Here is a 15,533-nt window from a genome sequence, read left to right as displayed (position 1 = left end):
GGAAAATGGTAGTGTCAAGCAACAAGCAGCCTCGGCAGCTGCGACTTTGTGACCCTTTCCTCCCAGTTATCCTCTGTTTGATTTCGGTCAAGAGATACAAAAAATCTAGATGCAGCTGCTGGGCAAAAAATAGTTACTTTTCTTTCAAGGGTAAAATTATAATCAAGAAATGTTTCTTAAAATATTGTTTTTTAATATTCCATTTATTTAATATTGAATGAAAATTTTGTAAATATTTATAAATGAGAACATATAATTTTCAACAAATATTTTTCGCAGTGTCTCGATTAAAGTGGAAATCAAAGCATACACCTGCGCCTTCCAAACCCCACCAATAAAATGGACAAGTGGGCAATATTCTTTCTATTTTTCACACCCACCTCATAAAAATAAATCGAATTGCTATTGCTTATTCTCGGTATTATAGGAAGTAATATTGCTTAAAGTGTGAAAACACAAAGGTGTTTCTTAAATATTATTAGGTATTTATTACAACACAAAATCGTTTAAGTTATGAGCCAAGTAAAAACATTTAACAGCCTCCCAAAATTGTTTTTACAAATTCTAAAAATTAATATAATACTTTCCATAAAAATATCATTAGTATTCCCTTGCCATAGGAAACCCTCCCTGAGTAAATCATTTTTATTCGAATTTAAAGGGAAACCCCTAATATCTCTTCCCCCAAACGTGGCTTGAATTTCGATTCTTAAATCTCATTTTGCGGCATGAAAAATGTATTGCAATTTGCCATTTATTGTAGTACTGTTCAAATGTTAAAATTCAAAAATTTGCCGGCGCTACAGCTGGGTCTTCGGTTTCGAATAAATAAATTAGTTTGTGTGTGCTGGCGAATAGCATCTCACCCACCTCATAAAAGTAGAACGAATTTAAATTGTCTACTTCGCCGGGGTCGCCGCATGTGGAGTTGCCGTGGCCCGCTTCCAGTGCCAAGTCGAAGTCGTGACAAGGCGCCACTGTCGTCTGGACCTGGACCACTGTGGGTATCGTTGTTGGCGCCAGAATCACGTGTGATATCGCAGGTGTGATATATGTCAGATTAACTGCCGTCGTGTCGGGCATGGCCAGGCCCCCAGCCCCCTCCAGGCTGCCATTGAGCGCCCCCTCCGTGGTGCTGGAGAGGGGGGCCACAGAGCCCGAGGAGGAGGAGGTGGACCCCACCCCGGAGGACTCCAGCGCGTAGTAGAACGAGCTATCGTACAGCCTTAAGTGTAGCATGATTGCGCCTCAGTCGGGCATCGCCTGGAAATAAGTGGAAATTAACAGCAAGAATTAAAAGAGTGCTTAAAAGTACGCAAATATATCTTAAAATGTATGGCCTGATCCCACCCCGAGGACTTAAAAACCCATAAATCCGAAGGGAAAAGCTGCGTAATAAATGCTTTAAGTACTTTCGCCAGCGAAATGCAGAAATATTTGCCTCACTTAACATGGCTTTTGTGTGTAAACTTCGGCCCAACAGCAGGTGCGGGATTGTTGGCCTGTTATTAATATCGCGCATACGCCGGGGGTGACTTGGGGTAGGGTGAGGGCGTGAGTGTGTACATACGGCTGGTATGCTGATTCCTTAGAAATTAGTTATGGCTTGTAAGATAACACAGGGGAATGATACTGTGTGCAATTATCCCAACATTTATTGCCGCTTCCCTGTTGGATGGAGCACTTGGGGGCACTCCATTACAAAGAGGATATATCATTTGTAATGCAACTGGTACTGAGGTTCTTTTTTAATAAATTGAAAAATATTACAATAAATTTGATGTAAAAAAAGTCGATTATATAGAAGTGTTGCTAAACGATCGATAACACTATCGATAATATCGATGCTTTTTATGTTTTAGAAACATGCATAGCTTGGACCCAACATCGCTAATATCGATCTTTTTATGTTTCCTTAGTGTTCTGCATTTCTTTACTTTAATATTTACTTCTTAGAGAAATGTCTCATTTACAAATGAACTTAATTTCAATAGTATTACAATTTACTATTGATGTTCAATCAACACACTTCTAAACCCTTCCTACCTGAGTGACTTAACTGCGCTCAGTGGTCCGAAATAATTTGTGACACCAGGCTCGTGTCAAGTGAACCCCAAAACGTGTTCCTAATTGTATGGCAAAAGCTAGCATCTGACTTGACCCTCTGGAGAGGAATCCGAACAATTAGCAGCCAACAATGGACATTTAAAGCCCAAATGGCAGTGTCACGTTTGCCGGTGGCAAACAAAGGGACTCCTGAACTTTGTGGCCTCTCCTCTCGGAAATTTATGCATGCATATGTGCCTGCGTCTGGGACCTGGGATCCATCTGTCCATGTTCGTTGCTCCTTGGGTGGAACTTTAAATTGATTAGCCGCAACTTTGCGGGAGGCCCTCGAACGTCGAGCGCCGAACGACGTGCCCGAAAATCGCAAATAAATTCTCCTTTTAAATGGGAAAAACTTTTGCCCCTGGCAGCCAGGTATTTGGCCCACTAATGCGAGCACGCAACTATTTGGCCAATGATTTATATTAAAAACACCCGTCTGGGTCGCCACTCTACTCATCCGATCACCTGACACATTCAATTTGGTCGAGAGCAGCTGCTCAGCGGGATAGTTGCCATTTTCCAGGCTTGTGCAGGGGGCGGAAGATGAGCAGCGCCACATGTCGCCGTTTTGGCATTTTGTGAATTTACCATTAGCATCAGTGGGTGCTGTAACTTGCCAACCGATTCGATCTAATGTTTTGAGTTTTATACACAAAATGTTTTGCTATTTAAAGGCCAATAAAAATGTGTTTAAAATGAATTTTATGCTTGTAGCTGGGAGATATCTTATTCACTTTTTTATTATTAAATGTTTGCCATTTTATTTCATATTACTTTCTCTGAGATCGGAACAAGAAAATCCATATATATTAGAAAATTATATTACTCATGTGACCTTTTAAAAGAAAGGCGGCAGCTAAGCAACTTCCATGTGACTAGCAACAGCATAATCCGCTTAAATTTTTGATTTTCAACAGCCAAAATCTTCTTTAATAATATTTTTCCTAATCTTTTATCAATCAAAATTATGCAACTTGCTTCACAAAACCATTTAAAGCCGTAATCACTCTAAAAACCCGACGATGGCCAGTGCTAAATCCCATAAGCCCAGACTTTTATGTTTCATATTTACATATGTAAATGGCTCAAGGAGCTTTGAAGTATTTTCAGCTAGAGAATCAACCCATTTGACCTTTGCATAAGTTCTTCTTGGTATTTAAGTTTAAAGGCTGCTGTTAATGCGCATTTAATTTGCATGCAAAATAGCCAGAAAAGTGTCTAGTCGGTAGAACACCTCATTCTATGGTCCCAAATCTGAGTTCTTGGCTTTATATTTGCGTTGGCCTGGGCAAGAGGGGAAAACGGGGAAAGAGCTGACTTTGATTGACATATTTTGAGTAAGCTGTCGGTTGGGCCAACACTTTTTGGCGCTCGAATCGACTTAAAATACTGCCATTGGCATCTTTTGTCAGAAGTTGGCCCTAAAGCCGTCGAGCTGCATTCAATTTGATTGTGAAAGTCAGAGAAGCGTTCAAGAGGATTGCGATACAGCGACATCGAGTTGATCAACAATGAAGTGGAATTCAGAGAATTTGGTTCTGAGATAAGTGAGCAGTTTAAGGAGTCTCCTCTTACTTAAATGTTACTTTTCAAAGTAGAAACGTTTTAGGAATGCGAGAAAAGAAAAAATGTGGACTCAATAATTCAAAAAATCCTTTTTTAAGATGAGTAAGTCCACACTGAATTTCAGATTGAACCAAGTAGGCTCTTAAAAAAAGAAGGCGGTATTTCAGGGTCACATTATTTATTGCCCAAAAGCATTTGTCAAAGAAAAAATCGAGAAATTTTAGGAGAAAAACTTTCTAACTAGAAAATAAAGATGTCGCTGCCCCCTTGGAAGAAGGACCACCCCTGGATGTGGCTGAGCCAACTTAATCAAAATGGACCTGCCCTAACATTGCGTCATTACAAGCGCAAGCCCGCCTTCCGGCCAAAGGCCCCGGAACCCAAATCCTCCCCAAGTCTCCGGGAGGACCCGGGGAAGTCCAAGTTCGAGGCCACTCGCGGCAAGCTGATGCACCTGCTGCAGCGCTTCGATGAGGTGGACTCCATTATCGAGGGTTCCCGCCGCAGGATCAATCCCTTCCAGCCGGTGGCCTTGATAGAACTGGAGTACGCGGACATCGAGCGTCAGATGAAGAAGGGATTATACGGATGGTCGGAGTATGACTTCGAGAAGAGCGATGAGGTTTCCAATCTGGAGTAAGCCGTGGAGAACCAGAAGCAGGAGGACTAGCAGGGATCCGATGACTATAGAGGAGGAACCTCACATACACAATCAATCCTTCCTTTATCCTTCAATAAAACAATTAAAACAAAGCGTCAACAAATATGTGAATAATAACTATTTGGTAAACAGACTACCTTAAAAATACACAACATTAAAACAATTATAATTAAACATAACGAATATGTGAGATAGATATACATTTTTTTCTAAAAAACGCCATTATACAAAATACTAAAGCAAATATTTGCATAAATAACTATTAAAATGATGGCTCTTAAGAATACAAAAAATTAATTGAAAACTGCAAAAAATTGAATAAAGTATGGGGGTTTTATTTTCCTTATAAATACAATATGAATAAATAATATTCAAATGGTAGACCACAACAACACAAGGTAAATGTGTGCTTTCAACCAAGCGAAATATTTCTGTTCCTAATCTAAAATGACATGAATCTGAGAATAGCAAAGTAACTTAACTAATGATTTCAGGGAATTAGTTTTAAGCCTTTAACGTCGCAGCTCGAGTTGTGTATTCAGATTCGGATCTTTCAGCTGAGTGCTATCTGCGTCTGGCAAATCTCAGTTGCCAACTTGGCAAAGGACCGACTTTCTTTTGTCTTTTGTGCTGCGATGCACTTTGTTTTTCAGCGAACCCTGTGCAACGTTGCGTATGAGTCATAAAAGTCGAAAGCATCTGGCTTTTGTTCTTTTCGAGCCACTTGCAGCATATTTATGTTATGTTGTTGTGCAGTCGTGGACATTTGGGCATTATATAAGCCATTACGCTGTCTGCTCCGGAGTCACTTTCCTCTATGACAATTGCCGAGCATATATTGTCCCGGCTGGGGGGGAAATCAGGGAAAATCGGGGAAAACGGCGTCGTCATGCTGGCTCAAAATGAAAAATTGATTTCACAGCGAAAAATATGGCAGCGACAAAAGGCACAAACTTTATTAGGTCACTTCTTTGTCCTGCTGCTGGCCATCTTGGCCATTTTTTCCATTTTCCCGCCTTATGTTTATGGCTCGGACGTTGCAAGTCCCCGTATGCACTTGCAGTTCATGGCAATCAGCGTCATAACGAGCCAAGTTTAGTATTTCATTTCAATTTTATGGAGCGTGACGCGTGTCCAAAGGATAATTGCCACTGGGATTGAGTCGGGCAAAGAAATATATGCTGGATATTATTTTCATTATGCTTGCGCTGGGTTCTCATTCGATACCATGATTACTCCGGGAGCAGACTAATTGACAATTCGAAAACCATTGTCGGATGGCAACGTTCAGACGCCGAAAATCCACTTAAGACGCCCCTGTGTCTTAAGTAGCCACTAAATTCAAATCTAAATGACAGGCATAGTCGCACGTCGTGCTGGAAAACCGTCTGCGAGGCACAGGCAAATTCGAAATGGTAGCCAAAACTGGATATTAGGGCTCGACATATTTTCCACCCGTGTCTCGCCTCGTTTTGCTTTGTTTTCCCCAAATTGTAAATAGTCGGGGCGAGCAAATTGAAAAGTTGCAGCCAGCGAGGAAATGGGAAAGTGGCAACGGTGAGTGTGTGTCTACAACTCTGCGGCCCCTCGGAATGGTCCCCGTTGGCCAAAAATGCCGACTCGTCTTCTCGACGTGGCTGCCAGGCACTGTGGCCCAGGGGGCCAAAACTCTTGGTAAATATCAAATTAAATGGGTAAAGGGTTTACACTTTGTTCAAGAAGTTTTCTTAAGACATCATGGAGCAGTGATTACAATTTTAGGAGGTGAACATATCTTGTTTTTCAGATAATAAAGGTAAAGGGTTTTAAAATATATATATTGTGTCTTTAAAACTACTTAAAAGTACAATTATAATATGTATATATATATTCAGAAATCTACCCATGTTGGTTAATCCTTAAGTCTCATTTCATATCCTTACAACTATAAATGTTGATTTACAGTCCCAAAACATATATTCTGCTTGTAGATTATTAATTTTCTAGGCCTACAAGGTTCAACCATTTATTTATCTCTGAACTTGTCTTTTCTAATTAAATAAGAACAAATTTAATTTAATTTGTCCCCGTCTTTAAAGCCCGAAGAGCATTTGCCACAGTGCTCTGGCGGCATTGACTGGCATTTTATTTTATTATTGCACACAGCATGCTCGCTGGCTGCTTGTGTATTTATATTCAAATTTGTAGCACCTGTAAAACAGTTTGCGAAACAATGAAGACGCCGCCAGACTTTTGACTTTGGTGAGGGAATGTCAGCTGCTCCAGGCCTGCCCCATCAACCTTTTTTATATATTCTTATTTTAGCCAAAAGTTAGACAAATGTATGTAAATGGAGAATGTGTGGGGGGCGAAATTGCGTCAAAACATTTGCCACACGAGATTAAGTTGCCGAGGTCCATGATATGTTTAAAGTTTGACTTTCTCATCGGATAGCCGGCCCAGAGGGCAGACTTCGAAGGCGCGTGCTAAGCCAAGACTGCGGCAGAAGTCTAAAGCCATACCCGTGCGTTCGTTTGTTTTCGCCAGGCAATCAGACAAAAGAAAAGCCCAGGCCAAAGGCATTGCGTATACGCCGTGTTGCCTTGGCACCTGGCGTGGGCAGCTGAGCCATTGCCATTTTGGCTGCCTTCCACATTTAAGCAGAAGAGCCCCGGCATCGAGTTGCAAAACAATACCCATTTATTATGAGTGGGTACAATTTTTATAAATACTTTTAAGCTCGTCTATCTATCCATCCCATCTATCCGTCTGTCTGTCAAGTTTTCCGAATGTGCCAACACACCTAGCCATTTGATTGATATTTGGCAACAAAACCCGAGTGACAAGGCCCTGAAAATTGATATCTATTGCTTCTTTGTACCCTTTTCTGTTTTTCCTACTCTGTCCATCTCGAGAAGGTGTCATAAATCGGAGAAAATAATTAATTCGAATGTCTGGCGAAGGAATGCCCAGGTCTATTAAGTCAATTATAAATAAATTATGCCTTTGCCCCCGGAAAACTGCTGATACCTGGGCAAAAGTAATCGCCAAGTGGCTGGAGGGTGCTAATTAGCCGGGAAGGGGAAAAACGAAGGAGGAAACACCGAGTTCTGCTGGGAAATTATTATTATTTATGCGTACTCCAGGTACGCACTGCAAGTAATTGTTTTGCGGGGTGTAATAATAAATTTCCATTTAGTTCGGCCCCTCCAGGAGCTGCTAAAGGACCTCAAAGCATTCGGTATTCGCAAATATTCAACAGTTAAATCACTTAGCTGATGGGTTCTGCTAGTTGGCTAATGAAAACCAAATGCCACCAACGCTTAACCACAGCGCCCCGGGGCCTCTCCATCATCGGGCGTATATATATGGTCTGTATAGTAGACATCGGGAGTGGGCTATGTGTATAAATTATGCAGGGCACATACATCGCTAACTGCTGTGGGAGCAACGCGTTCTGTGCTTAGTAGAATTTTGAACTTGACTTAATTAGACGCAAATGCAGAAAATAGAAAACGCCGCAACCGCAACTCCCAGGCGAATTCGAAAACGATGGCAGAGATGCCGAGTCTATGCTGGAAATGAGCTAAGATGGCCAAATAATTGAGTACCAAATGGTGTTTATCAAATATTTTAAACAATTTTTACTGTCTATAAATTGGAAAATACGAGAGAGCCAAGTTGTGTTACAATTTAATTATAAAACATAACCAAAAAGATACATTTTCCAATCTATTTTTGTATAATCATAACTTATTTTATCACATTTATGTAATATTTATTTAAAAAAAATTGCTACCAAGTATTGTGGGTGGAGCACGCTTAAGAATATTTTTAAATTGATTACTAAAGTTCAACCCATACTTGGGAGTAAAAATAATCTTAAAATTTAAAACAGCGTTCTTATGCCCGAAGAAAAAATCCCATTTGGCAGATTATCCACGAGTAAAAAACAAATTCCAAAGCGGGAAAAAGGAAGTTCAAAATTCCAAACTGAGTTTTTACGACCGCAATAAGCTTATTTGGGCAGATTATCTACGGGTATAAAAATGCTTTTAAGACCTCCGCCCTCAAATAATTTGTATTGAAGGCGTCTTGGCAAATTCTATAACAAATTCAGCTGGCAGGAGAAAATGCAAATTCGAGTTTATAGTTTGCCCATCAAGTATCACGCCCAATCTGGTGATTCCCCAGAAAAAGGACCTTCCTGGTGGCGAAAAAAGGAGCCAACTAAGCAGCTCCACTGGAGATGAAGTCCTGTGAATGCTCTCGGAAAAGCGCGTGTCATGGTGTCCTGAGTTAGGAGCCCCAATGCCTATCGCCCCCAAAGGCCGTCGCTCGTTAATTAATCAAAATACTTACTGAGGCTGCTGTCAGCGGGTTTCCCCTCCAACGACCTCCTCTCTTTTGGCCTGGTCAACGAACCTTCGCCTTCGCATGGAAATCTGTCGCAATTAAAGTCACGCGCGTTTATTTAATTAAAACCCGAATAATGCACAAATGCTGCGGCCAGGAAGAGCCGAAAAGTCCAAAAGTCAAACATTCGGAGGCCATGGAAAGCAATTACGAGTGTGTATTCGCGGCACAAATAATAAAATAATAAAATACTACAACTTGCAGCCAAAACGTCTCGGTCGCAAATTGAAAATTTAATTTGGCCAAGGGAAATCAAAGTGGGCACGGGGCCAGATGAGCAAATAAGTCAGCGGCAGACAAGTCGGCGGGCGGGCCAGGTCTCCCTTTTGGCCAGAAAGCAGCGAGATTGACACCTACCACGTCGCTTTCAATCAGCCGCCACACGTGGGCCACCGGGCATTGCAGACACTCGGGCCCCCTGTAATTATCGGGGAGCGCCCCTGGGTGTGCGGCACAAAACACGCATTTTAATTTGACAGAACCAATGAACTTGGAAGTCAGAAGGCGCCAAAACTTAAAGACAACTCAGCGCGTCTTTTTTTTTGAGGGAAAGCACAGGGAAAAAATGCTTTGGCTGGGTCTAGAGCGGGATAAGAACCCTTCCCTCTGTGTTTTCCCTCAATGGGATTTTGTAAAATGGTGTTTCTTGGAAAACCCGAAAAACAATTAGGGTTGATTCTAAGAAGTAATATTCCAAGCTTAGCGAAAAACAGAAAAAATGAAACTTAGGAGGGCATCAGACATGTTTTTATCTCTCTTTAAGGTAAAGGAAAAGATTTCTTTATATTTTTTAAAAGTCTAGGGAATATTTAAATACGGGAAATTGTTTTTAAATTATGTGGAAACCCAAAATGGAATTAAAAGTATATGAAAAAGTATATAACTTTAATAGGTAAATAGGTAAATAATAATTTATTTTTTACGAGATAACTAATCTCAATTTTAATTGATTTTATTAATATTGTATAGAAACATTTTATTTCTATTTCGCTTCCCCCTTTCTCGCAGTGCACGTTTTGTTTTCGTTGGGGATTTCTGGAAATGCTGTCAATCACTGGTAGGCGGTGCGATGATTCGGCGGTTGTCGCTAGGCGTGGGGCAGGTCGCAGACATATCACAAATCGCTCGAGTGTAAAATAATTTGTCTCGATTCCCTTCTGCCTGAACAAAATCAATAAACGCCGCCCCCGCAATCGCCGCCAATCGCCCAGATTCGCAAAGACTCGGCCAGATGTGCTGCAAATGCCATTTTCGGCAATTCGGCAATCACCGGCGAAAGAAGTGAAGTCCTGGGCTGGGCTGGGCTGCTCTCATTAGAGCCAGCACCAGGCGGTGTTAGGTGAGTGGAGCCAGGAGCACCTCCTCATCCCCATCCCCGAGAGCCGCATAATTGCGACGACTTCTTGGTCTCGAAAATCCGGCGAATCGGCGCTTCTAATGCCTGGCACGTTCGCGGCGACGACTGCAAATGCTCACTACTTACTCCTTTCATGTGGGCTCGGGTCCTCGGTTCTGCCCCCATCACCTGGGATTCTGCATCGGAGGCCAGGTGTCTCACCTTTGATTGCAGCACTTTGTGCGCGCACACAATCAACCAGATGTAAATACAATTGGGCGACAAACGTGCATGACTTTTGCACTGTTTGTTCTAAGCACCTCTCCAAAAAGTTAAGTTCTAAGATGTGCACAAGATGTGGCTGGCTTTTAATTTTAAATGCAAGGAGTTTATAAAACTTATTATAGAAAATATACCTACATTTTGGGCTGTTACCTTGATAAGAAAAATATGGAATAACATTTTAAGGTCAATAAAATTAGAACGAATAGTTAGATTGAATATCAACGCATAAGTAGGCTTACATATTTTAAAACATTTTTTAAAATACGTTCCTAAAAATATTTAACATATTATGGGAAACAAAACAAATAAATTAATATTACCATCACCTATATTTTTATATTTTCAAGTCTAAGCTCTTCAAGATTTTCCCTGTGTAGCTCAACAACTTTGCTAAACTAATAAACTCATCAAAGTTCATCTGTCATGAGCACATAAACATAAAATGTGTTTCGCATTTGACGCCGAAATCGTCACCCAAATGGATCACGTAATGCAGGACTATTTATGGATCAATATTTGGATATCCCGAAGAGGACAATCCAGAGAGTAAAAAGACCATAAAGCAAAATGAGCCAAGCAGGCGTATAAACTACATTTCCGGATGTGGAATATATGTTTATAAAGTGGGGGAGTATTGAAGAAAGTTTTGTTTGTAAGTAAATACTGCGAATTTATGTATAACTAAGAGACAACTTTGAGTGAAGTTTGAATCTCTCTTCCTGCGAATCCTGGAATCCTAGTATGCTAGTATGCTGGGATCCTTCCACTCATAATTCATAAGTCACTCCGTTGTCAATCTTTTCCATCGATTAGCGCCGTCGGATTGAAGCTAATGCATTCAGTCAGCTGCACAAGCTCTTCAAGGGTCTTCACCCCTTGGCAGCTCATCGCATTTTCCGAGGGAAAACTTTTTGCATTTAAATAAGTTGCAGAAAAGTTTACTATTTCAATTTTGTCACACAGAGAGAGTATCAGAAATATTGAAACTCTGTTCGTGTGAACAACACCATAAATTATATGTGGATGTTCCGCCAGAGTTTCAATGGAGAATTCGAACAAATTTCGATTTGCGCCGAGCTGGCAGGAACCATTTATGTATGACATTCAATCTGCAAATTAATTTTTGCAAAAATTACCACGAAAACACATGGCTGCTGGCGCTTTATCTATTGTTTGCTATTTTTGGCACGTTGCGTGGGGTGGATTTCAATTTTTGTTGCGTACACCCACGCACCGCAAAGCGAAAACAAAGTGCGAGTAACATCATCTTTTGGCCAGCTGTTGCTATTGTTTTTGGGCCATTTTGGTGTCATTTTTTGTTATTGCCAGTGGGCCAGAGGGAACCTGCTGCCAGAACTCAACCTATTTACATGTGTCCGCCTTATCGCGCATCAGCCCCCTTTCGTATATTTTTTTGCCCCTCCCAGTGAAAGCCTAATTAGACAGCTGGTGGCACCGATAAGAGGGCTTGGATAAACTCGGCCATGGCCTATCCGAGATTTATGTGACATTTTGGCCGGGACATGAGGTCCTGGCTCCTGCGGGCCGCGTGAGAACGAGAGCTGAACTTGAAAAATGTCCCCGGCTTTAGATAATGAATATGTCTGCAGTTAATTCTCTGTCTGGCTATCTTGGGGCTTGTAAGTTTTATTGAGTTCTCATGTCAACACTCAAGCATTTAATGGGTATTTAATAGGTATTATTAAGGGTCATTAATTACTAAAAAAAACTGACCTTTTCCAAAGAAAAATGGTAGAAGAAATACACTCCACTTAAGAAGTATATTATAGCAAAACCTCTACTAATGGAACCTTAAGCACCAGAGTGCTAGTTATCCTTAGATTTTAGTACAAATTAGTAAGAAAATGTTAGCATAACTGTTATTATATGTGAATTTGAATTTACATTTTAATAATGATAAAGTATCTACATATCCACAATGCATCTGAAACTGCCCCACGAAGGATTTAACCCATGGCCCTTTAATTCCGACAAAAAGATATAATATATATAGTAAGTAAGCCCGCGGCGGCTCGAAAAGACATCGAGATAATAAATGGCGAGGCAGTAACAGTTAAAAATTATTGAGGTGTCGGGCGCAGCGATTTACGCATAATTGCATGGCCAATAAAACGTATGAAATCGGCGTTAAAATGTCAGCCGCGATTATTGGCCCCCAGCCACTCGGATAATTAAGCCCGCTGAGTGCTTGAATTAAAAGTAAATTGTTATGTTAAAGCCTTTTCAGCTGACGTCGAGGGGCGGGGCGCCGACACATCATTAAAAATGTGGCTAGCACAGCAAAAAGGTGGGCGAAACGGGGCGCAGGTCCTGCGGCAGACAGCTCAGACAGTCGTCCTTGCAGGCATACGTACTGAAGGACCGTGGGACTGACAGACAGACTGGCAGTCAGCACATTATAGGTAATCACAATATTTATGTGCGTTTAACGAGACACTCGGCAGGCGAGTTGTGTTGAAACAAATCATTGACAGCTGGCACAGCAGCCACACACTTGCGGCGGTCTTCATTGTATTTTTGGAACTTTTTCGCCCTGCCCCTCCGTGTTTTAAGACACTTGCTTTTTGTCCTTTTATTGCTGAGGAATTTTCCGCAATAAATCAAAGCTTTTTTTCTGTTTTTTCCCCGCTTCAATTGAAATCTCCCTAGAGTCATGGCGTAGGCACAGTAAGTTGACAAATAATGGCAGCCGTAACAAATTGAATGTGAATTGTGCAAATTATTTTCTGGAATATTTTATTAAATTCGGATTAGGGCCTAAATATGTTTTTGATTGCCATGTAGGTATTGAATAACAAGAACAGAAATTCTGCCGCAATTTGTATTTAAAGGCTGGCTCTTGTGGCAAAGCAATTAGCAATTAACATCCTATAGATATATTTTTTGTTCGGTTTTTTTTGTGAGCATGCTGCCCTTTTTATGCTGAACTTACCCAAATAAAAACCTCTAGATACATTTAAAAGAATGGTAATCATTCCCCCTAACGAACTTCGGTGCTAGGCCCTGGCATTGTGACCCAATTTCCCAAACGATTTAACTTGAATAAATAAATTAGCTACATTTATTTGCATTCGGGCGAGCAGAACAGCGAAACAGAATGTAAAAGATTCAATTAGGCACATTAGAGTGGCAACAAATCAGTGGCACATTCAGCTGGAGATGATAAACTTTGGGCTGAAGTTTCCGGCAGGCAGTGCAGCATACGCAAGGAAAATTCGTGGGCGGAATGGGCAAATGAAAATGGAAAAGTCGGGAAAAAGTGATAGACAGCCTGTCGGCATATCTCAGCTGCAATCATCAATATGTGTGCGCGAGTTTTGCCAAGAAACGTGGGCGTATAATACAACTTCCTGTTTTGGCGACCCATTCCATGTCGGAGTTCCTCCCTCTTTTATCTCGAACCAGCGGCATGTAAAATTTGTGGAGTGCAAAGTAACCCCGAAAAGTCAACAAATCAATGGCGAAGTTTCAATTTTTTCCGGCTCCTCTTTTATGTCTGCGATACACGTAAAGTTGCGATTAGTCTGGAGTTCAATGGTAAATGGATGCAAATAAATTGGGGGATTTCCCTACTCGATAAGAACGTGACGAATGGCAAATCTGGGGTCTCTTTTTAAGGCCTACAGCTCGGTAGGTGTCTAGATATTCGACAAAAACTTATGTGGAAACCTTTGGCTTTAATTGCTCTTCAGGTTTTCAGGATGTGTTTTTGAAGCTCCTATAACTGGGCCAAAAAATGTATTATTCTTTTTTTATTGGTAATAAAAAGCCACCCTTCGCTTGTTGATTTATGAAGTATGCACAAGCAGCTGCTAAAGTACAAATATAAAACCGAGAATATCATAATCAATGCATCAAAAATGTCAGTGGCTCGGAATTGAAACAAACCAAAGCTACAAATGCGATTTGCAATTTTACACGCACGTATCTCTGTGCAAATATGTATCTTGGGGATGGCAGGGATGAGGAGGGCCGGGTTGGGATGAGGTTGGCTGTTGGTTGATGGGTGTTGAGTGTTGAGTTTGAGGATTGGACTGGGCAAATAGCGCTCATACGTGATATGGCTGGCACTTCCATTGCATACATCCGAGCTGGCTGTCCTGAGCTGGGATCTTCCTTCTCCCGCTTTTGCCTAATGTTTTTGACGTGAATGGGTTGGGATGCAAGTGAATATGGTCGTTTGGGAGCTGAAAGGGATTTCTGGTTCAATTCACACAGCGTCTTGCAAGGAGTTGCCCAAGACAGGAGAGTTTCCAGCTTTATCTACCGCAAGTTTACACAGCAAAACTGTTTTTAATGTTTTTCAAGAGTTTTGAAAGAGTTTTTAAATAGTTTCATAGTTGTTAAAATAATAAATACATTTTATTTACTACATTAAAAGCTGTATCTAAGGAGTTTGAACACATAAAAATATTTCTAAAGTATGAAAAAGGAATTTCAAGACTGGTAAAGGTAATGATATATTAAGATTTTATTAACATAAATATTTCACACTTAAAATATCCAATTTTATTTACTATAGTCTATGTTTTCTTTGGATCTAATCTAGTAATTTCCGAGATATTCATATTTTTTATGTCAAAAGAAAAAATCAAAGTTCTCCTCCACATGCAGTGTTATTTATGCGCATTTTCCGGGCCTATTAAGGGCACACAAGGACATGATTAGTCCGGGTCCTGGGTCCGGAGTCCAAACTTATAAGCTCGTAAAATTGTGTAAAAGGAGACCCCGCATATGCCGCCCGGATTGCATGTCAACGCTGGCCACGGCCAAGTCAACAACTTCATAAATATGTCGAGCATGTGTAGCTCGGATGACTGACCCCATCCCCCTTCCCCAACCTCGATTCCCGGGCAGAAAACTTGAGACCCTCTGGCAGAGATTTGTGCCACATCATCGCTCCTAGCTGACCATTTTTACGCTTCCGTCTAACAACAAAATGGCATTAAACGCAGATCAATCACAATCAACACCGCTGACCCACAAATATATCCTGTATATCCCACATCCCACATCCAACGTATCCCCGCAAAGATACATGACTTGTGGTTGTGGGCGGAGGAGGAGATTGATTTCGAGTCGTGAATCAGGAATCGGGAATGGAGTTGTCCTCGCCGACTGACTGCTCATAGCTGGCTTTGTGGCCGTAGTTTCCCCTCC

At 41.1% G+C, this 15,533-nt stretch overlaps 2 protein-coding genes across 2 annotated transcripts in view; one reads left to right on the top strand and one right to left on the bottom strand.

Moving 5' to 3' along the window:
- Positions 1–15,533, bottom strand: part of LOC108025053 (cardioacceleratory peptide receptor) — a 39,633-nt gene that overhangs the window by 22,006 nt on the left and 2,094 nt on the right. The window contains exon 2 of the mRNA XM_050889426.1: positions 871–1,263. Within this exon, the coding sequence (XP_050745383.1) occupies positions 871–1,239 (369 nt within the window). The 5' untranslated portion in view covers positions 1,240–1,263. The remainder of the gene's footprint in view (positions 1–870; positions 1,264–15,533) is intronic.
- On the top strand, positions 3,831–4,629 carry LOC108025054 (uncharacterized). The gene has a single exon (XM_017095311.3). The coding sequence runs from the start codon at positions 3,929–3,931 to the stop codon at positions 4,313–4,315; it is 387 nt and encodes a 128-aa protein (XP_016950800.1). The 5' UTR covers positions 3,831–3,928; the 3' UTR covers positions 4,316–4,629.

Source organism: Drosophila biarmipes, chromosome 3R (assembly GCF_025231255.1).
Source record: "Drosophila biarmipes strain raj3 chromosome 3R, RU_DBia_V1.1, whole genome shotgun sequence".
NCBI classification, from domain to species: Eukaryota; Metazoa; Arthropoda; class Insecta; order Diptera; family Drosophilidae; genus Drosophila; species Drosophila biarmipes.
This window is presented reverse-complemented; position numbering and strand designations above follow the sequence as displayed.

Coding starts and splice junctions, on each gene's coding strand:
- LOC108025054 (XM_017095311.3), top strand. CDS start 3,929: ATGTCGCTGCCCCCTTGGAAGAAGGACCACCCCTGGATGTGGCTGAGC.